The sequence below is a fragment of the Schistocerca nitens genome, chromosome 1 (genome assembly GCF_023898315.1).
Source record: "Schistocerca nitens isolate TAMUIC-IGC-003100 chromosome 1, iqSchNite1.1, whole genome shotgun sequence".
NCBI lineage: Eukaryota > Metazoa > Arthropoda > Insecta > Orthoptera > Acrididae > Schistocerca > Schistocerca nitens.
Genome location: NC_064614.1, coordinates 541,866,779 through 541,888,974, shown reverse-complemented (window position 1 = coordinate 541,888,974; position 22,196 = coordinate 541,866,779). Strand labels below are relative to the sequence as shown.

General features: G+C 42.0%; 1 protein-coding gene across 3 annotated transcripts in view; it reads left to right on the top strand.

Moving 5' to 3' along the window:
* Positions 1–22,196, top strand: part of LOC126254070 (germinal-center associated nuclear protein) — a 301,140-nt gene that overhangs the window by 228,504 nt on the left and 50,440 nt on the right. For all 3 annotated transcript variants that reach the window (XM_049955281.1, XM_049955282.1, XM_049955280.1), the window contains 2 exons: positions 89–245; positions 16,757–17,026. In XM_049955281.1, coding sequence (XP_049811238.1) covers positions 89–245; positions 16,757–17,026 — 427 coding nt within the window. The remainder of the gene's footprint in view (positions 1–88; positions 246–16,756; positions 17,027–22,196) is intronic.

Sequence of the window (22,196 nt, the reverse complement as noted above, 5' to 3'; positions counted from 1 at the left end):
TGTGTGTGTGTGTGGTTTTTATTGAAGAGTGAAGGACAATTTCATATGTAAAAAGGTCATTCTCATGTACTAAACTTTTTATTTCCAGATTTTGGCTGAACATAAACTGAGGAATATTGATTACACAGATCCATTTGTCAAAGGATATAGTAAGAGACCAATTGTAGTGATTGTAAGGAAATCATTTTTGGAGGTATTTCTAACAACACCATGGTGGTTATCAGAGGCAGAATCATTACAGTCAGGTGAGCTGTTAAATGGTTTCAAGGTTTAATTCTGTTTGTATAAGATGGTTAAAGAAGTTCTGAGTCAATATGGAGATTGTTGTGCAGCCTGTGGTGCAGTTGTCATTTGTTTGTTTTGAGCAGCCAGTGATCATTCATTTCAACCTAGTTAGTTTCCAGCTCCTATCTGTGATGCACCAGTAGAGCAGCAAGTTACATACTTAGCTTTGTATGTTTTTTTGTAGTTTACTTTTTAAATCCAGTGTGTGTTTTTATATTTAAGAGGTGTAATCTCGCATTTTAGTAACTGTAAAGTGTAGATTATGCAGTCTGTAGCATAGTTGTCATTTCTATTAAGCAGCCAGCTACACAGCTCAATAAGGCATCAGCCACTGTTGGTGACATTTGAGAAAAGTAGTAAGATACATGACATCTTGGGTTGTCGGGTGTTCTGCCGGATATCAGCGTCGTACTTGCACGATATTTCGGTCACATAGCTCGTAACCTTCATCAGGTGCGACCTGAGACTGCTCCTCGAGTGGACCTGGTCCAGTATTTATGCCTATGGCCTTCCCCCTCCACCAACGGCTGCAGGCGCTTCCTCTGTGGTCCGCGCGGAGAGGGTAAGGAGTCATTCCAATCCCGGGAGCAGAAAGACATACCTTAGGGGGAATAAAGGACAGGTATACACTCGCGCGCGCACACACACACATATCCATCCGCACATATACACACACAGGCAGACATGTGTAAATGCAGTGTGGTGCTCCAGACCGTGCATCATCGGCTAATGACACCCATCCTTCCCTGAAGCGCTTGTGCCGTGCCTTGACCCTTGCAAGGGACATGCAGCGTTCACCTCACACTTGTGACATTTGTCGATGAATGTCCGTTCCTCCTCCTCCTTCCGCTGTCAGAAAACGAACACCACCTCTTTGCTACTCTTTTGATGCCTCCGTTTCACTGTTTGCAATGCAGTGCTATATGATTGGTGCATGCTACTGCTAGCTCTGTATAGTCACGTGATGTGCAACTGTGCCCTCTACTGACAGGCTGTGAACTTCCACGCTCTGGTTGGAACCACCCCTTGTTACACACGCCACAATATTACCCTCCTGTCACTGGTTTTGCACATTCCAGACTTCAGCTCGTTTCTTTTTGAATGCCCCTTATATTATGTATTTAGCTTTTTGTATGTGTTTTTGTAGTTAATTATCATGCTATTATTACTAGGATGGATAGGGTGTCACAGTTTGCAGCTTTGTTTCAAGAATTGATCAGGTCTTTTGAACTGAAGCTGAGGTCTCAACAAAGGCATTGTTGATTCTGTCATGGCTTTGGCAGCAGATTTCTGGAGCTGCGATATGGGATGGGGAATTGTAGGACTGCCCATGATAGGTCAGGAGTGCACTACACAATGTAAGCAGCTACTTGGGTAGGTGTGGAGTGCACATGGGGCTTTTTAGGCTACATGATAGTTTGACAATCATGGATGAATGCTCACCAGTCAATACGCAGAGAGCAAAATCAGACTGCTTACAAAGTAAAGACACTTAGACTGTCAAAATTTTAGCAGTAAATTGCTGAAGTATTTGTAACAAATTTCTTGAATTTAGGTTCAAATGGCTCTGAGCACTATGGGATTTAACATCTGAGGTCATCAGTCCCCTAGAACTTAGAACTACGTGAACTTAACTAATCTAAGGACATCACACACATCCGTGCCCAAGGCAGGATTCAAACCTGCGACCATAGAGGTTGCGCAGTTCCAGACTGAAGCACCTAGAACTGCTTGGCCATACCGGTTGGCTCTTGAATTTAGGGCCTGACATAATTCTCTTTACACATAAATAATCTGACAGACAAGATGAGCAGCAATCTGATGCTGTTACTTGATAATACTGTGGTTTTCAGAAAGGTGTCATTGTTGAGTGACTTTAGGAGATACAACATGACTTAGACAAAATTTCTAATTGGTAACTAGTGTAAGTGAGCTAAAGTTAATTATCAGATACTTTTGCCAGCCACCCGATTCTCCCATGACAATTTGAAACTCATTCAAAGAAATCCTACACTCAGCAGTGCAGAAATACCCAGATCATGTGGTATTCATTGCAAACGAGTTTAACCTACTGAGAATAAAGTGGGACATCTATGGATTCATTGCGGGTGGTACAAAAAGGCAGTCGTGTGGAGTACTTCTGAACATACTTTCTGAAAACTGTTTGAGCAGCTAGTTCGTCAACCCACATGCTATGGGCATATTTTAGAACTTGTAGCTTCAGACTGGTCTGATCTTGTTAGTGGTGTCAGTACAGAGACAAGGATTAGTGACCATGATGTCAACACAACTACAAAGGTTACTAAAATGAATAAGCCTATAAGAAGGCTAGGAGAATGTTTTTGCCAGAAAGAGCAGGTAAGCAGTTGTTGACATCCCATTTAGAAAATAAATGGACCTCACTTAGTTCCAGTATGACAGATGTAGAGGTGCAAAGTTTAAATGGATTGTAAATCATGCCCTGGAGAATAATGTGCCGAGTAAGTTTATTATGGATGGTAAAGATCCACTGTTTGCTGGCCGTGGTGGCCATGCGGTTCTAGGCACTCCAGTCCGGAGCCGCGCTGCTGCTACGGTCGTAGGTTTGAATCCTGCCTTAGGCATGGGTGTGTGTGATGTCCTTAGGTTAGTTAGGTTTAAGTAGTCCTAAGTTCTAGGAGACTGATGACCACAGCAGTTGAGTCCCATAGTGCTCAGAGCCATTTGAATCAAGATCCACTGTGGTTTAACAACAAAATTCAAAAACTGCTGAGCAAGCTGAGATGGTTACACTCTCAGTTAAAAAAAAAAGTTCGAATGATGACATCAAAAAATTAGTAGAAATTCACGTGTCTGTAAAAAGATTGGTGCATGAAGCATGCAACAATGACCACCATAATACCTTAGCGAAAGATCTAGCAGAGAACTCAAGAAAGTGCTGATCCTGCATAAAATCATTAAGCGAGGTTGAAGTTTCTCTCAGTAACTCTTTGACAAGTCTGGTGTGGCAGTAGAAGATGGCAGAAGGAAAGCCGTAGTTCTACATCTGGTATTTAAGAAATCATTCCACAGGAGGATTGCAATGACATACCATCATTTGACCATCTTACAGAATCACATATGGAGGAAATAGTAACAGGCATCCCTGCCAAAGGGAAGCAGCTGAAAGAGTTGTGAACAAAGGGGTAAGTTGCCAGGTGCGGATGGAATCCCAGTTAGGTTTTACATAGAGTACTCTATGACATTGGCCCAACGCAAAGTCTCAAGTGACTGGAAAAAAGTGCAGGTGACTCCTGTATATAAGAATGGTAAAAGAGCAAGCCTACAAAATTACAGACCGATGTCCTTAACATTGGTTTGCTTCAGAATTCTTTAATATGTTCTTTGAATATGTTTCTTGAATATGTTTCTTTGAGACAGAAGAGCTTCTGTTCACAAATCAATGCGCATCTAGAAAGTGTAGATTGTTCAAAACTTAGCTTGCCATTTTCTCACATGATGTCATGTGACCCATGGATGAAGGGCAACAGGCAGATTCCATATTCACAGATTTCCAGAAAGCATTTGACTCGGTTCCCCACTGTTGGCTGCTAACGAAGGTACGAGCATAAGATACCCTCCATCATGCATCATACCTTATATCCTCCATAATGCACTATAGGGTGACTTGCAGAGTACGTGTATGGATGTGGATTGGTAGGTAGAAGGTTATTTCTTGATGAGCTTCTGATCAAGAAACACACGAATATTTTTTCGCAGTACATTCTGAAGGAAGAATCATCTGTCTTAAAGAACAAATAAACATATCACAGCAGTAACATACTACAGTGTATGAATTACACCATTAGATTCATAGAAACAAAAAAGATTTCATGGATCACTTACAGATACTAATCCTACAGTGAAACAGTGTGAGATGTTCATCAAGTGTAATGACATGGAGTGTGACTGTGGATGCTGATGTGAAAAGTGTTGTGTCGATTCCCTAAGGTCTCGACACAATGAGTGGCTAGGTGCACGCGAAACTAACGCAGACGGGCGTAAATTCTGAAACAGGAGACTGGATGAAAAACTATAAAGAAAAGAACGTATTGGGTAGATTACTTAACTTTTAATGATGTTCTTCTTGTTGAAATACATCTCTTGCATAGTAGTAAGCAATTAGCAATGATACACATGGCGCCTTGCTAGGTAGAAGCGATGGACTAGCTGAAGGCTATTTAATCTGTCTCTCGGCAAATGAGAGGAAGACGTGATACGTCTTGTCGCAAGCTATGTCGTCCGTACAACTGGGGCGAGGTCATGTCCGTGTCTTGTGACCTGCCCTGTGGTGGCGCTACGTTTGCGAATACACAGTGGCGACACGCGGGTCCGACATGTACTACAGGACCGCGGCCGATTTAAGTTACCACCTAGCAAGTGTGGTGTCTAGCGGTGACACCACATTCCTCCCCCGCAAATCGGCGAACGGTCGTGAGATAAGGCTTCCGCCCGCCGTGGGGAGGACCCCATGTTGACGTATGCGATGAGGTGGGGAGCCTAACAACAGACGAGGCTGTGCCACCCGCACCCGGCCATTCGGTCCGAGGGGAGCTAGGAAACGCCTGCAAACCTAGTCCAGGGTGCACGTCAACATGAGGTGTTTGCGCACGTAATGATATAAGAGGAGCCGCGGGGTCGACCTCCATGTGGTCGGAGCACCCGACGGGCGAAGACGACATCTGGTCCGGAGCGGGCAAGAGGTCCATGGCGGAGGACGGCTGGTCACGGGAAGCAAGCGGCGGCGCGTGACCCAGGGAGGCGCGAGGCGGCTGCAGCGAAGCGTCCGCTGCTGGCGGCGCCGGCGGCGGCTGCGGCGGCGCGACGCCATGAGGCAAAATGGAAGGCATCGTCGGTAACACCTGGGGATGAGGCGAGCCAGTAGATGGGTCCCCAGGGCGCTGACCCGACGGCTCCGTCGCTGAAAGCAGACGGGGAGCGGCAGAACCCAGGCGACGACAGAGGCGCAGCTGATTGAGATGCCGACGCACCTCACCAGAGGCCCCCAAAACCAAAGACATCGCGCGGCCGAGGCAGCGAAGAATGCGCCCTGCGAGCCAACGCCGTGAACCGCGATAGTTGCGATAATAGACAACGTCGCCAGGAGCAAAAGCAGGAGTCTGCCGCTGCACAGGAACCTGATGTGGCGGATGCAGCAAAGACATCAGAGTTCGATGAGGACGACCATGGAGCAATTCAGCCGGCGAGCGACCATCGCGAGGCGGAGAGCGATATGAGGACAAAAAGAGCAACAAAGCGTCCTCCCGAGAATGCGACTCTTTCAACTTCAACATCTGCGACTTGAAAGTCCGGACCAATCGTTCCGCGGCACCGTTTGACTGAGGCGAAAACGGCGCGGATGTCAGATGTTGAAGACCATTGGCCTTGCAGAATGACTGAAATTCTGCGGACATGAATTGTGGGCCATTGTCGGAAACAAGAGTCTGCGGAAGACCTTCAATGCAAAAGATAGCAGACAAGGCTTGGATGGTGGCAGAAGACGTCGTGGAAGACATCCGGACAACAAAAGGAAAATTACTGAAAGCATCGACCACAACCAACCATCGAGCATTCCAGAATGGACCAGCAAAATCGATGTGCAAGCGTTGCCAAGGGGAAGTGGCTTTCGGCCATGCAAAGAATTTCCGCGGCGGTGCGGATTGTTGTTCGGCACACGCCACGCAAGAGGAGCACATATTCGTAATCGCAGCATCGATTCCGAACCAAGTACAGTGCTGTCGAGCAAGTTGTTTCGTTCGCACTATACCCCAATGTCCTTGGTGAAGAAGCTTTAAGACAGAGGACTGTAACGAACGTGGGACGACGACTCGAGACTGATCATTATCGGAACGCAACAACAAAACACCACGTCGGACAAAAAGTCTCTCCTTGTGGGCAAAAAATCGGCGAACCAAAGGATCCTCGATCCGTGACGTTGACAAGGGCCATTGCGTAGCAACAAAACGCAAAACGGGAGCAAGGACAGGGTCAGCAGCTGTGGCTGTAGCTACACGACGAAAATCAATCGGAAACGATGCGACCACGTCATCGGCTTCCGAATCAATGAACATGCAAGCAAGTTCGGAAGAATCGAATGCTTTATCCTCAGCAACAGGCAAACGGGACAACGCATCAGCGTTTCCGTGCTGAGCAGTGGACCGAGACAAGATATCGTAGCGGTACTGCGAGAGAAAAAGTGACCAGCGAATGAATTTCTGCGCTGTACGTGGAGGTACAGGCTTGTTCGGATGAAAAAGTGATGTCAACGGTTTGTGGTCCGTGATGATGGTAAAGTGACGACCATACAAGAAGTCATGGAACTTGGTAACACCAAACACGAGAGCTACAGCTTCTTTCTCTATTTGTGAATAATTGCTTTGCGCAGATGAGAGCAATTTGGACGCAAAGGCAATAGGGCGATCATGCGAGCCATCCGTGTGCGCAAGCACAGCACCGATCCCGAAATCCGATGCATCTACCATCAACAAAAGGGGTTTTCGGGGATCGAATGGCGTAAGGCAAGTATTTGAAAGTAACGCCGATTTCAACTGGCGAAAGGCGCGTTCGCATTCCGTTGTCCAGACGAACGGAACACCTTTACGGCGTAAGCGATGAAGCGGAGCTGAAATGGAAGAAGCATTGCGCACAAACTTTGAATAATAATTTACCTTACCCAGCACACTCTGTAGCTGTTTTAAGTTCTGCGGTGACGGCAAGTCCTGAATGGCACGAAGGTGCTCTGGACTCGGATGTATACCTTGGGCGTTAAGGACATGGCCCAGGTACGGTAAGTCACGAGCAAAAAACACACATTTGTCCTTCCTCAAGCGAAGACCATTCTGACGCAAGACCTGAAATAAGGTCCGGAGATTCTGCAAATGTTTGGCTTCTGTCTTTCCTGAGATCACAATATCGTCCAGATAGTTCGCAGCAGTAGGGACCGACGCACAAATAGTTTGTAAATATTGCTGAAATAAAGCAGGGGCGGATGCACACCCGAATGGCAGTCTTTTGAAGCGATACAAGCCAAGATGCGTGTTTACCACCAAGACGCGCTGGGATGCTTCGTCCACAGGTATTTGCAAGTACGCATCTGCTAGGTCCAATTTTGAAAAATATTTTCCCGGGCACAGTTTGTCAAAAAGATCTTCCGGGCGGGGCAAAGGAAAAGTAGCAGTTACAAGTTGTGGATTCACAGTTGCCTTGAAGTCCACGCAAAGTCTCAATTTTCCGGAAGGTTTTGGCAAAATGACTAAGGGTGAGGCCCAGAGAGAAGCCTGCACACGTTCAATTACACCTTGAGATTCTAATTCGGCTAATGTTCTTGCGACCTCATCACGCAATGCGTGGGGAACATTGCGCGCTCTGAAAAATTTCGGTTGCGCGTTGTCTTTCAGTTCCAAATGCGCTTCATAGTTCTGAGCGCAACCAAGGCCCGGTGCAAAAATGTCTGCAAATTCTTCACAAAGACTAGAAACACTGGCGGAAGGCACAGTCTGATTCACTGATAGGACCTGATTTACTATAGACAAATTAAACAATTGAAACAAATCTAAACCAAACAAGTTCACTGCACTAGAGGAACGAAGAACATAAAATGACACAAGTTTTGTCTGTCCCTTGTATGTGGCAAGAAGGCTGCACTGTCCTAACACAGGTATTTGCTGTCCTGAGTAACTAGTTAACTTAACATTTGCGGCACGCAATGGCGGTGCGCCCAGCTGTTTGTACGTGTCGTGATTGAGCAATGAAACTGCAGCTCCGGTATCGAGCTGGAATGGTATCACTTTTCCTGCAAAGTCTAAGTCCACAAAAAGTTTATTGTCTTGTTGACGACAAGAGCGACTGTCGCGTGCAATTTGAACTGAGACAGGTACAGAAGCACTTGCGACTTTACGGGATTGCCGGCGACGTCGACGCACACTTTGGGTGGGACGAACACAGTCACTGTTAGCTAAAGTGTCACTGGACGGGTGGGCATGAACTACATGAATGTCCATGGGCGAAGGTCCACGAGCCTGATTGTCTTGGGTGCGATTCCGGCGCGAAGCAGAGGGCCTGGAATTTGTGTGATTGTCGGATCTTAACTTTTTCTGGCAAACACTTTGTACATGTCCTTTCTTGTGACAGTAAAAGCAAATAGCTTGGCGTGACGGGCAATTTTCACGCGAATGTCTAGTTGCACACCGCGGGCAAGATTTCACTGCATTTGCTTGCTTACGCGGCGCACGTGGTTGCAAGCTAGGCGGCCGCAGCGAAGTCGGGCGCGAGGGCCGCTTAGCGTCCCGTGCAGCGGGCCGGGCGGGCCGATTAACGTGACACACTGCTGGCGAAGTTTCAAATGATGCCTGAGCAAAGTCAAGTGTGTCTTGCCTGTCCAATATGTCTATCACTTGTTGCAGGGAGGGATTAACTAGTTTCAAAATCTGTTCCCTTATGCGAACATCAGAAACGTTCTGTGCAATTGCATCACGCACCATAGTATCTGAATATGGGAGGCCACATTCACAGGCAAACGCGCAGTCTCTAGTAAGTCCTTGCAAAGTTGCTACCCACTCCCTATTAGTCTGACCGGCCGTACGTTTTGTACGAAAAAACGTATACCGTTTTGCAACAACATTAACTGTTTCTTTGAAATAGGCATCTAAAGCAGACAAAATTTCTTCGTAGGACAGAGTTGCTACGTCGCGTCGGGGAAACAATTTCACTATCACACGGTAGGTAGACACACCGACACAAGAAAGCAAAAACGGCTGCCGCTCTTTACCTTGAATTCCATAAGCTGTGAGGTGGAACCGGAACTGATCGGCCCACTCAGTCCAGCTTTCGGTTGTGGCTTCAAAGGGCCGAAATGGCGGTGCGACAGCGTTGAGTGGCTGCGGTAGCGATGAAGCGGCGGGTGCCGCATCGGTTTGCAGCGCACGTTGACCCTGGACGAGCTGTCCAAGGGCTTCCAATAACGCCTGCGTCTGCTGATTCTGCAAGCGAAAAAATTCGGACAGTACATCTGGAGATTGCGGCGAAGCCATGACACAAGCAAATTAGAGCAAGTATAACACAAAGACTGCAACGTGGGCGCGGCATCCCATCCTCGGCGCCAAAATATTGTTGTGTCGATTCCCTAAGGTCTCGACACAATGAGTGGCTAGGTGCACGCGAAACTAACGCAGACGGGCGTAAATTCTGAAACAGGAGACTGGATGAAAAACTATAAAGAAAAGAACGTATTGGGTAGATTACTTAACTTTTAATGATGTTCTTCTTGTTGAAATACATCTCTTGCATAGTAGTAAGCAATTAGCAATGATACACATGGCGCCTTGCTAGGTAGAAGCGATGGACTAGCTGAAGGCTATTTAATCTGTCTCTCGGCAAATGAGAGGAAGACGTGATACGTCTTGTCGCAAGCTATGTCGTCCGTACAACTGGGGCGAGGTCATGTCCGTGTCTTGTGACCTGCCCTGTGGTGGCGCTACGTTTGCGAATACACAGTGGCGACACGCGGGTCCGACATGTACTACAGGACCGCGGCCGATTTAAGTTACCACCTAGCAAGTGTGGTGTCTAGCGGTGACACCACAAAAAGTCAAGCACTGAAAGCTATCTACTTGATTCTGCTGCTGAAATCATATTTCTGAAATGTTCCTTTGGGAATTGCATGTGTTTTAAATCATGAAACATCACAGTATGTTACACATGCCAATAATTGCACAGTAATTGGCTCTTAATTTGTTAAACTTGAGACACTTCATTATTAAAATACTAATTTACAATTTTTATTTCATATTAATTGTTAATAAATGACTTATTTGCTATGTAGCAGGTACAAAATAACAAGACATTACATAGACTTGTCACTTGTACAGTCTGTATAGTATAGTAGTAACTGTCATCCTTGCTCCTACATCATCTGTGTCTAGATTTTCTTTTCTGCAAGCCTTTTGCAGCGTTGTGACATTGTGTCCAGATCAACTAACAACAGTTGTTTTCAGTACTAGGTTTTTAAAATTAGTTTCTTACAATTTCACCATTCAGATTCTAAATTTACTCTGCTTGTATCCCAATATGACATTCTGTTATAATATTTTTTTCATCTCTTAATTGACCCACCGATCTGATTACTGAATTTCTAGTCTGGCTCTTATTATTGTTATTAACAATGTACAAAAAGATAGGTTGCTACTTACCGTAAATACGCCATGCTAAGATGCAGACAGGCACAATGAAGAGACACTTACACATAAGCTTTTAGCCACAGCCTTCATCGGAAAAAAAGAAACACACACCATTCATCCACACAAGCTAGCAAATTACATGCACAAAAATACACACGCACATGACCATCAACTCTGGCAGCTCGGCTCTGAATGCATTCTGACGTTCTGGTCTGAGCTGCCAGAGTTGGCATTCATGTGTGCTGAGGTACGCTTGCTTGTGTGAATAAATGGTGTGTGTTCCTCTTCTTCCGACGGCATTCTGGCCCAATCAGCCGGAGTTGGGGTCATGTGTGCATGAGATGCTTGCTTGTGTGGAGGTATTAGTTTTTATTCAACCTTCGTAGAAGGGACAACAGTGAAAGATGAATATTGATTAAAGACAAAGCCAAATGAAAAGTGATTAATGATTCCATTAAGGATTAGGAGAAAAGTGGAAAAAGAGAAGGAAGGGATTGGTGGGGGGGATACTGCATTTACCCGATAATAAGACGAGTTTTTTCCCCCTGAAATTCAGCATTTGAAAAATACAGGATTGTCTTATATTGGCAGATTCAACTATTGCTGCAGAGGCCAACATTTTCATGTTGTGTAGTAGAGGGCATAGGAGTAGTCTTTCATTTATAGAGGTCGTCTTTCATTTATAGGGGTCGTCTTTCATTTATAGGGGTCGTCTTTCATTTTTGGGGTCGTCTTTCATTTTTGGGGTCGTCTTTCATTTTTGGGGTCGTCTTTCATTTATAGGGGTCGTCTTTCATTTGTAGGCATCATCTTTCATTTGTAGGGGTCATCTTTCATTTATAGGGGTCGTCTTACATTTAGAGATAAAGCTTTGGCTGTGGAGGTCATGTGCAGATTTATTTTGAAGATATCAGAAGGGCAGGGCTTGGCAAATGATACTCGCATTTCAACAGGATTAGGGTTTCCCGATATGCTAAAGTGCTTGATACAGTATCATTGTTGCCTGAATGATTGTGTGACATTGACTCGCGTGGCGCTAGTGCAAGATGTAAGCAAGAAACTATTAACTTGCCACTACAACAATATATTCCAATGATTAAAATTTGACAATTTTGTGAAACATGGCAGGAAATATCTTTAAATTCTATCATCTTTTAAACTTTTGTTGTATCTGAACAGGTTAGCAATAAATGTTCTCATACGTGTGTGGGTACCGTATACAAACATTAATTAATACTGTTTTTTAAGTAAAGGTAACATTCAAAAATGGAAACATTGTCCTTCAGGATACCATTAGTTGATTCATAACCCAGACCAGTATTTTATTTGGCTATGAGAGACTGTAATGATTTACACAGTGGATTGCAAATGAGAAATTCAGTCCCTTTTAGAATACTGGGTAAAAACATTACCAGCTTTTAATCAGCTTTAGAACGTGATGGTGACATTTAGTTGAAATAAAATTAATCCAGAATGAAATGTCTTACAAAGGAAATAAATCACAGTAAACTGACTGTAATTGTTGTTGCAAGAATAAATTACAGAGGCAGGACCCGTAGTGGAGATTGCATCACTAGATTGCGGGACGAGTGAAAGATTGAGAATGTGACTGAATCATAATTTTGATCTTTTACTTTTGTATAACCATAGTTGGTGTTGTTACATATGACCTGAACACTAGAAGATATTTCAGTCTGCTTTTCACAGTTGCTACAGGAGGGGTGAAGTGGAACAAAGACACCAGCTTGGCTGAAAGCAAGCACAATTCCAGGAAGGGGAGCAGTGAGTGAACATCATATTTAGTTTTGTTGCCAACCATGGGAAAACATACCATTTGGCTTTTTGTGAACATGTACCACATTTAAACTGCAGTTTGCCTGAACCCATTTGTAGTCGGGATCAAATTTACTTAAAAATTCGACAAATGCTCAACAATAGTGATCATTTCTGTAGGAGATGGTAAAAGTCTAGATAGAGGCCACTGGTGTACTTACGGTTTTCTTGTCGTAATGTTATTATTGCTCACCTTGATGTATGACAGTAATGAGGAGGTGTGTCAGCTGGTTCTAAACATCCAATGAGAGAGTGGCGAGCAGGTAATATGTTTTGAAACAAGAAACATAGTGAATTCTCATGTCAGTATAGAAGCAAAAGCCAATATGCATTCAGAGAAAGCAGCTATGTTCTCAGGTACCACCATAACAACCACCTCAGAAATAGCAACATATTCTGAAGGAACAGCCAGCTATTTGTGACAGCAAAGATATAAATTTCAGAGCTCTGGGATTAGGATAATGATGATGATGATGATGATGATGATGATGATTAAAAATAGTGATACCACAGACTGCAGGGTTAATAAGCAGAAAAGGTAGAAAAGAAAACAGTCCGAAAATTAAAGTAAACATTTATAACAATGGAAAATCCAGGATGGAATGTAACAGTATTATGAAACGTATAGTTGCTACTCACCATATAGCAGAGATGCTGAGTTGCAGATAGGCACAACAAAAAGACTGTCACAAAATAAGCTTTTGGCCAACAAGGTCTTTGTCAAACATAGATCTCTCACACACACACACACACACACACACACACACACACACACACACACACACACACGCAACTGCAACTCATGCACACATGACTGCGGTCTCTGGCAGCTGAAGCCACAGACACACAGTGTGGCATCAGCTGCCAGAGAATGCAGTCGTGTGTGTGAGTTGTGCCTGCGCGTGTGCGCGCGCTTGTGTGTGTGTGTGTGTATTTTTGACAAAGGCCTTGTTGGCTGAAAGTTTATTATGTGATAGTCTTTTTGTTGTGCCTATCTGCGACTCAGCATCTCCGCTATATGGTGAGTAGCAAGTATCCTTTTCATAATATTGTAAGCCATTTCTTTTTTAATAAATCATGATTGATTGAAACCCTGAGCTGCCGACAGGTGTTGTTGATATACCTCGATGGGGCAGCTGAAAATGTGTGCCCCGACTGGGACTCGAACCCGGGATCTCCTGCTTACATGGCAGACGTTCTGTCTAGCTGAGCCACCGAGGACACAGATGAACAGCGCGACTGCAGGGACTTATCCCTTGCATGCTTCTCGTGAGACTCACATTCCCAACTGTCCACAATCTACATATGTAATGTTCCTAATAGATATTTGCCCATCCACTCATTACTCGCGCCAACTAAGGTGACGATTCCCATAAGAGTTCGGGCAACCTGTGCGCATTCGTTTTGTTTATTTTATTTTCCCTAGTATTATCAAAATGAAGAAGGTCAATAAATGACATAAGTTTTGAATAGGCATAATGTTAAGTTTTTGGAAGTTACTTTCAGTTGATAAAACAGTTCATAATTTTAATTAGTCAGAATAAATTTTCTCAAGGAGTCCCTTATAAAAAGAGGTTTTTTCTTTAGGGTCATCTTATACTTGGATAAATACGGTAAATAATTGTGAAAATAATTAATTTTTCTGTATTTGGAGAGGGGTGGGGGTGGGGGAAGAGTGCATTGTGAATAGTAGTCAAGGTCTAGAAGATGACAGAGTTCGATGATATGTTGAAGAACTAGTTTCCACCTCCAGAATTCAGGAGAATTAGTGCTGGGTGGGAACATCCTAATGGCCCCATGGTGTAGCTGGCATGTAGATATTTTGAGTCATGTTGTAGAGCAAGCTCAATAGCTGGGTCATGGGTATTCCATAGAGGGGCACTTCTTTTGTACTGAGCTAGGTCAGTGGTGAGCATTCTTATGTAAAAAGGCATGCTATAACATTGGCTGGTAAACAACATGTGTTGTACATATTTCTCTGCCTTTGATGTTGTAGGATTTGTCAGTGGTGGGGCTAAATATAGTGGTAGAGGCTGTTCATAAAGATCAGTTTTTATAGTGGTATCAATATAATATAGGGAAACATTCCACGTGGGAAAAATATATCTAAAAACAAAGATGATGTGACTTACCGAACGAAAGCGCTGGCAGGTCGATAGACACACAAACAAACACAAACACACACACAAAATTCAAGCTTTCGCAACAAACTGTTGCCTCATCAGGAAAGAGGGGAAGGAGAGGGAAAGACGAAAGGATGTGGGTTTTAAGGGAGAGAGTAAGGAGTCATTCCAATCCCGGGAGCGGAAAGACTTATCTTAGGGGGAAAAAAGGACAGGTATACACTCGCACACACACACATATCCATCCACACATATACAGACACAAGCAGACATGTCTGATTGTGTCTGTATATGTGTGGATGGACGTGTGTGTGTGTGTGTGTGTGTGTGTGTGTGTGAGTGTATACCTGTCCTTTTTTCTCCCTAAGATAAGTCTTTCCGCTCCCGGGATTGGAATGACTCCTTACCCTCTCCCTTAAAACCCACATCCTTTCGTCTTTCCCTCTCCTTCCCCTCTTTCCTGATGAGGCAACAGTTTGTTGCGAAAGCTTGAATTTTGTGTGTGTGTTTGTGTTTGTTTGTGTGTCTATCGACCTGAGTCACATCATCTTTGGTTTTAGATATAGTTTTTATAGTGGGAATGATTACAGGGGAGGAACCTTGAGGTAGAGGTGATAGTTGTCTGGGAACATTAAGAGGTTAGATGAGTGTGTTACAAGAGTGACGGAAGGTGATAGTGGGTGGTGTGGGAAGTGTGTCAGGGTAAGATTTTTTCATTAATACTTGAAAGAGTCATACTCTTAGTGAAGTAATGGATTGAGGCATGTGTGGCGAGGAGGGTCCTTTTGGGTTTTGTTGGAAGTTGGAGCTACAGCGAGTGTTCATCAGAAACAAGGTATCATCAGGAATGCCCTAGGAAAGTGTGACAGAACCTATCGTTTCCTGCACATGCATGCGATCTGATGGATAGGGTGAACAGCAGTATGCAGCTGTTTTGCTAATAATGCCATAATGTAGGGGAAGTGACTGGAGAAGGGTACAGGATGACTTGGACAGAATTTCTGTTTGGTGTGATGAATGACAGCTTGCTCTGAATGAGGGACAATATAATTTGGTGCAGATGAGTAGGAAGAACAATCCTGTAATGTTTGAATACAGCATTGGTGGTGTACTTCTTGACATAGTCACATCCATTAAATATCTAGGCGTAATATTGCAAACCGATATGAAACAGAACAAGCATGTAAAGTCAATTGTAGGAAAGTGGGAATTCTGGGAGAGTGTAGCTCATCTATAAAGGAACCCACATAAACGACACTTATGAGCTCAATTCTTGAGTACTGCTCAAGTGTTTGGAATCCACAGCAGGTCAGATTGAGGGGAAGATACCAAAGCAATTCAGATGTATGGTGTTAGATTTGTTATTTGTAGGTTCGATCAACACAAAAATATTAAAGAAGTGGCCCATGAACTCAAATGGGAAGGGAAGACAACAGTCTTTTTGTGAAATCCAATTGAGAAAGTTTGGAGAAATGACATTTGTTGCTGACTTCAGAACAAATCTGCTGCTACCAGACCTTGTATGGAGGTATACATGTAGTCATGTTTTCCTTGCTCTGTTTGCGAGTGGACCAGGACAGGGAATGACTAATGGTGGTATAAATTACCCTCTACAATATACTGTATGGTGGCTTGAGGAGATATACATTTGTTAAGTGAGAGGAAGAGACACACACACCCTTGTGTGTGTGTCAGGGGAGAGGGGGGGGGGGGGGAGCTGAAAAATTAGTGAAATTATGCAAACACTAACATGAAAGTGAAATGGAGAAGTTTGTGATTGAAAATAGTTCATACTACTGTATTTATTTGATTAGTCACTTCACAGTTTCATAACCTGTACTGGTTCCAGCTAATGACTGATTATTCAGTCATTCAAAGCAGGAAATTTATTTCCTTTATTAACATGGTAAAAAGTTGTATTACAGTGAAGCTGTTGAGTTAGTCAGATTACTACAGTAAGAAAACTAGTGAAATTATGTATTATTTTACATTTCTCTGTGCAACACACATCAGTCAGTTGCATATGAGTGCCTGCCTATTGCCTTTTTTTTCAATCCTGGAATTTATGTCGTCATATTGTAGTAAGCTGTTTTCTAGCAGAAAGCATTAATCTCAATATGTGACTGATTCTGGGTCTATTATTTTATAAAAGTCAGTCATTCTGTGTACAGTTATAAAATTTGAACATTGCATAATTTGAGCTAGCTATTTTTGCAATTTTTGTTGTTTTCATAAATAATGAACCATAAATAATACACAAAATATTGTAACTTATATATTCACCTTATCTGTTGCACATGATAAAAATGTTTTTTATTCTAGGTCAACAGGTACCAAATGAGCCAGAAATCATGAACACTACACCCCAAAAAGAAGATGAAACGCTACCTGAATGCCTAGAAACAGAAGTTGATGAACCAGTCCAAATGGCAGACAGGTCATGTCTTGATAAGCAGGGTAGCCCTGTCATGCATGGGAGTATGAGATTAAGGAATGTTTTAAGAGAAGTATCTTTGTTGGAAAATAAGGTGGACCACCTGGAGAAGCAACAGAATTCCATATTAGCAAAGCTGGAAAAGGAGTTAATATCTGGTTAGTATGGAGGCAACAAATTGCCTTATGAATACTTCTTATAGCATTATTTGATTATTTTAACAAACAAATTGGTGATGGACTTATGAACCTCATTTTTCAATTTAAATTTAACTCTCTTCAGCATTGGTATGCCCTGTAATTCTGATTATTATTAAATTTCACTTAGATGAATTCAACTTACATTCCCCTATAATTGTTCATTACAAACCATCAACCTTGTGACAGAGGAGTGGCTTTTATACCTCAACAATACAGAGATCAGGTGAATCCACATCAAGGTGTGTATGTGGAGAGACTACACTAACATAGGGTTCATGAAGAAGAGTGAGGAGAATTTTTGGTAGTTGCTGGGACAACATCTGGATGACTGACCAATCTGACCTTGTAACATTAGCCCACATGGCCTTGCTATGTTGGTATTATGAATGGTTGAAAGCAAGTACAAAACTGCACCCATTACATTTCAAGAAGTAGATTTGGATTCTGCCCAAAATTTATTGGTTATGAACTACAGATTTAAACTCCATAAATTAGTTAGTCCATTAGTTAGCTACATGTTCCATAGATCATTTGAATGATTCTTTCATGAAAATGATGTAGAACAAGTCATTTTACAGGACATGTATATTGCATATTGAACTCATTTCTGGGGCACTGACAGCTTTAATAGTAGGCATTAAGGGTCATTTTTCTCTCTAGTGTTGTAGGGCTTAACCTCACCATTCTTCTCAAATTGTAATTGATCATTCATGATGAATTTCATTAGCAAATATATGTATTGTGATGATGTGAAGATGCCTTGCTCCTTAAAGGGGTATCTCATGACATCCATGGGTGAACACCGCATGTTGTTCTTACTGCTTGTTTTTCTACAATCAGTACATTTTTATAAGTGGTGGGTTACCCCAGAAAATTCTTCCGTAAGACATTATTGAGTGGAAATATGAAAAATCTGTCAGGAATTTTAATGCTTTTGTTTCCAAGATTAGCAGTTATACAAAGATCGGAAGCTATACAAAGATCGGAAGTAGCTGAACTTAATTGTTTGAGAAGCTCAGAAACATGCTTCTTCCAGTTCAAGGTTTTTTCAATATTTACACCCAGAATTTGGAGCATTCTACCCTATTTATTGACTCCTGCTCATGTACTACATCAGCTGTTGGTATGACTATTTGTTGTACCAAACTGAATATTTGACTCCCGATTGTGCACCACGTCAATTGTTGGTATGACTCTAGTTGTTGTACATTACTTAATATAGTGTGTGTTTTCAAAATTGAGCGAGAGGCTGTTTTCTGAGAACACCAAATAATTCTTTGGAAAATATCATTTACAGTTCCTTTTGTTGCTTTCTCCATGATTTAATTTATTAGAGTGCTAGTGTAATCTGCAAAAAAGTACCACTCCTGCTTATTAAATATTAAGTGGAATGTCATTCATAAATTACATTACAGAAAGAGAGAAAAAAACCTCGAAGAAACTATTATGTGATGGAAAGAGGGAGTAGAAGAAGAAGAGATGGAAGATTTGATTCTGTAAGTGGAATGTAACAGAGCACTGAAAGAGCTGAGTTGAAACGAGATATCTGGCTAAGATACCATTCACTCAGAATTGTTGACTCTCTTGGGAGAATTAATCACTCTACCTGGTATGCAACAGATAAGAGACTCACAAAATACCCTTACACTACAAGTAGAATGTAATAATCCCCATACCAAAGAAAAATGCGCTGATAGGTATGAATAATATCAAATCATTGATTTCATGAGTAATGGTTACAGAATACTTACACAAATTATTCACAGAAGAATGGAAAGACTTTTTACAATTGACCAAGGCAAGATCATTTTGGATTTTGGAGAAATGTAGAAACATGTGAAGCAATACTGACCCTTTAACTTGTCTTAGAAGAAAAACTGAAGAAAGATGAATCTATATTTATAGCATTTGTAGATTTAGAGGAAGCTCTTTAAGTCAAATAAGTGAAAGGCAACTACTCACCTATAGCAGATTGATGTGAGGAGCACAGATACACATAACAGGAAACAGCATCTACACTAGCTTTCAAGCAGTGAGTCTTTTCCTAGCACAAGGCCACACATTCACACACACAATCACCTAACCACCCAAAGGCACAATCCCGTGAACATGGCAAGAGTCTCTAAAGATAGATAATTTGAGTCAGACTGTGACAAGTTTTTTTGCAGTGACACTTGTCACAACAAAGTATAAAATCTTTTGTATGTGATGAGAAAAACAAAACATGAATGAACATTTTGAATTGATTGTGAATTGTGATTTTTTTCAGCTTATTCCAAACAGATGCTAATCATTTAATTGGAATACAGGATAGTTAGTAAGATATCATAGATCATAGTATTTTAACATTAATGTAACTTCTTTGTGAAAAGACTATTGACCAACTATATCCTGCTCAAATATTCAGTTCAGCCTTCATGAAATCTTCAACTGGATTGTAAATATCATTACTGACAAAGCAAGGGAAGCAGTGGTTGGGAAGGGAGTGAGACAGGGTTGTAGCCTCTCCCCGATGTTATTCAATCTGTATATTGAGCAAGCAGTAAAGGAAACAAAAGAAAAATTCGGAGTAGGTATTAAAATCCATGGAGAAGAAATAAAAACCTTGAGGTTCGCCGATGACATTGTAATTCTGTCAAAGACAGCAAAGGACTTGGAAGAGCAGTTGAACGGAATGGATAGCATCTTGAAAGGAGGATATAAGATGAACATCAACAAAAGCAAAATGAGGATAATGGAATGTAGTCAAATTAAGTCGGGAGATGCTGAGGGTATTAGATTAGGAAATGAGACACTTTAAGTAGTAAAGGAGTTTTGCTATTTGGGGAGCAAAATAACTGACAATGTGGTCGAAGTAGAGAGGATATAAAATGTAGACTGGCAATGGCAAGGAAAGCGTTTCTGAAGAAGAGAAATTTGTTAACATCGAGTATAGATTTAAGTGTCAGGAAGTCATTTCTGAAAGTATTTGTATGGAGTGTAGCCATGTATGGAAGTGAAACATGGAAGATAAATAGTTTGGACAAGAAGAGAATAGAAGCTTTCGAAATGTGATGCTACAGAAGAATACTGAAGATTAGATGGGTAGATCACATAACTAATGAGGAGGTATTGAATAGGATTGGGGAGAAGAGAAGTTTGTGGCACAACTTGACTAGAAGAAGGGATCGATTGGTAGGACATGTTCTGAGGCATCGAGGGATCACCAATTTAGCATTGGAGGGCAGCGTGGAGGGTAAAAATCGTAGAGGGAGACCAAGAGATGAATACACCAAGCAGATTCAGAAGGATGTAGGTTGCAGTAGGTACTGTGAGATAAAGAAGCTTGCACAGGATAGAGTAGCGTGGAGAGCTGCATCAAACCAGTCTCAGGACTGAAGACCACAACAACAACAACAACTGACAGAGACTAACTTGGTTCCCCACCCCCACACACACCACCCACCAGCCCCAACCTCCACACCTCCCACCACCCACCCCATTGAGTCTAGCTTCATACTCAGAATGTTCCTGTCCTAAAATTGTTTGTAAATTGTAATTCCCATGTATTGGGGAATCTGAGCATGTAAGTAAAACAATGAAGAGGAAGCATAAAATTATCTTTATTTCTCATATTACATGAATGATTGAAATAGTTTTTTGTAAATGATTCTAAATTACTATGTAAAAATGTGATAATATCGTAGATGTGTAGGGCGAGAACTGTTAATAATTGCATTTTTTTAAAATAACGTGCAACATGATTTCCATGGCTTTACAGCACACATGTTTCTAATAATTCTTTCCTGTAATTTCAGGATGCACACTATGTTGCTCAAATTTCCCCAAAAAACCATTCTATACTTTATAAACAATTGGAAGTATCTATGATATGCAATTTTTGTTGTGTCCGCATCAGTGGCACTATCTAAAATGTTCATTGCAAATGCAAACTTACATAACTTGTCCATTAAACATTGGAAACTGCTGGATGGGATAACAAGACAGTTATGAAAAAAAATAGATTTCTATTCACCATGTAGAGCAGATGTAGAGTCGCAGACAGACACAACAAAAAGACTGCTATACATTTTAGCTTATGACCAAAGGGCCTTCTTCTGAAGTAGAAAACACACATACATTCACACAAGCACAACTTGGCCCCATTTGACCACTGTCCCTGGATGCTGTGGGCAGGGACAGTGTTGACCAGATTGCCATGAAACATGCTTGACAACACTGGTAAAATCAACTATAGACAATGTTATTGCACTTTGGCTGCAGACATTAATTGTACATTGTAGATACCTAGTATTTATTATTGAAGGTGTTGTTTCGTAAAGATGGAGGAAAGTAACCAGAAAGTTGTGATGTTCAACTTCTCCCCAACCGAAAAAGATTTTATACTGGAAGTCGTATTGTGTCAGCATAAAAAAAAAAAAAAAAAAAAAAAAAAAGTGAGGAATTCACAGAACATAGGGACAAATCATGGCTTGCAGTGTTTGAAAATGAGTTACGTCAATATTAAGAAAAGGACCAACAAAGGGTTCATGAGTGGCAGGGTGTAATTTGAAGATGCACTTCACAGTTATTACATTCCATCTCTCTGTTACTACATGTGCTGTGTAAGCTGGAACAAAAACAGAGTCAAAACTCTTCAAAGTTGAAATGCATGAAACAAGAAGCAGTAATTTCATCAGGGCTGCTGTTACAGAAAATGAGCAGACACTGATAGCAGCCCTGAAGCCACAGTTTATTCCTATTTCCAATTCCTATGTTGACAATGCAGATTTTCATCCCAAAGTTATAAACGGTGATTTGTATACATTTTAATATTCTTGAATAAATTGCTTGAAACTAATTTGAAAACAATAGTTTATATTATTATCTGTTATGTTCTTGTTCATTTGCCGGCTGCTGTGGCCGAGCAGTTCTAGGCACTTCAGTCTGAAAACGCATGACCGCTACGATCGCAGGTTCGAATCCTGCCTCAGGCATGGATGTGCATGATGTCCTTAGGTTAGTTAGGTTTAAGTAGCTCTAGGGGACTGATGATCTCAGATGTTAAGTCCCATAGTGCTCAGAGCCATTTGAACCATCTTGTTCATTTCTTGTTCTTACACAGATTTAAATAGCATTTTAGGCTACA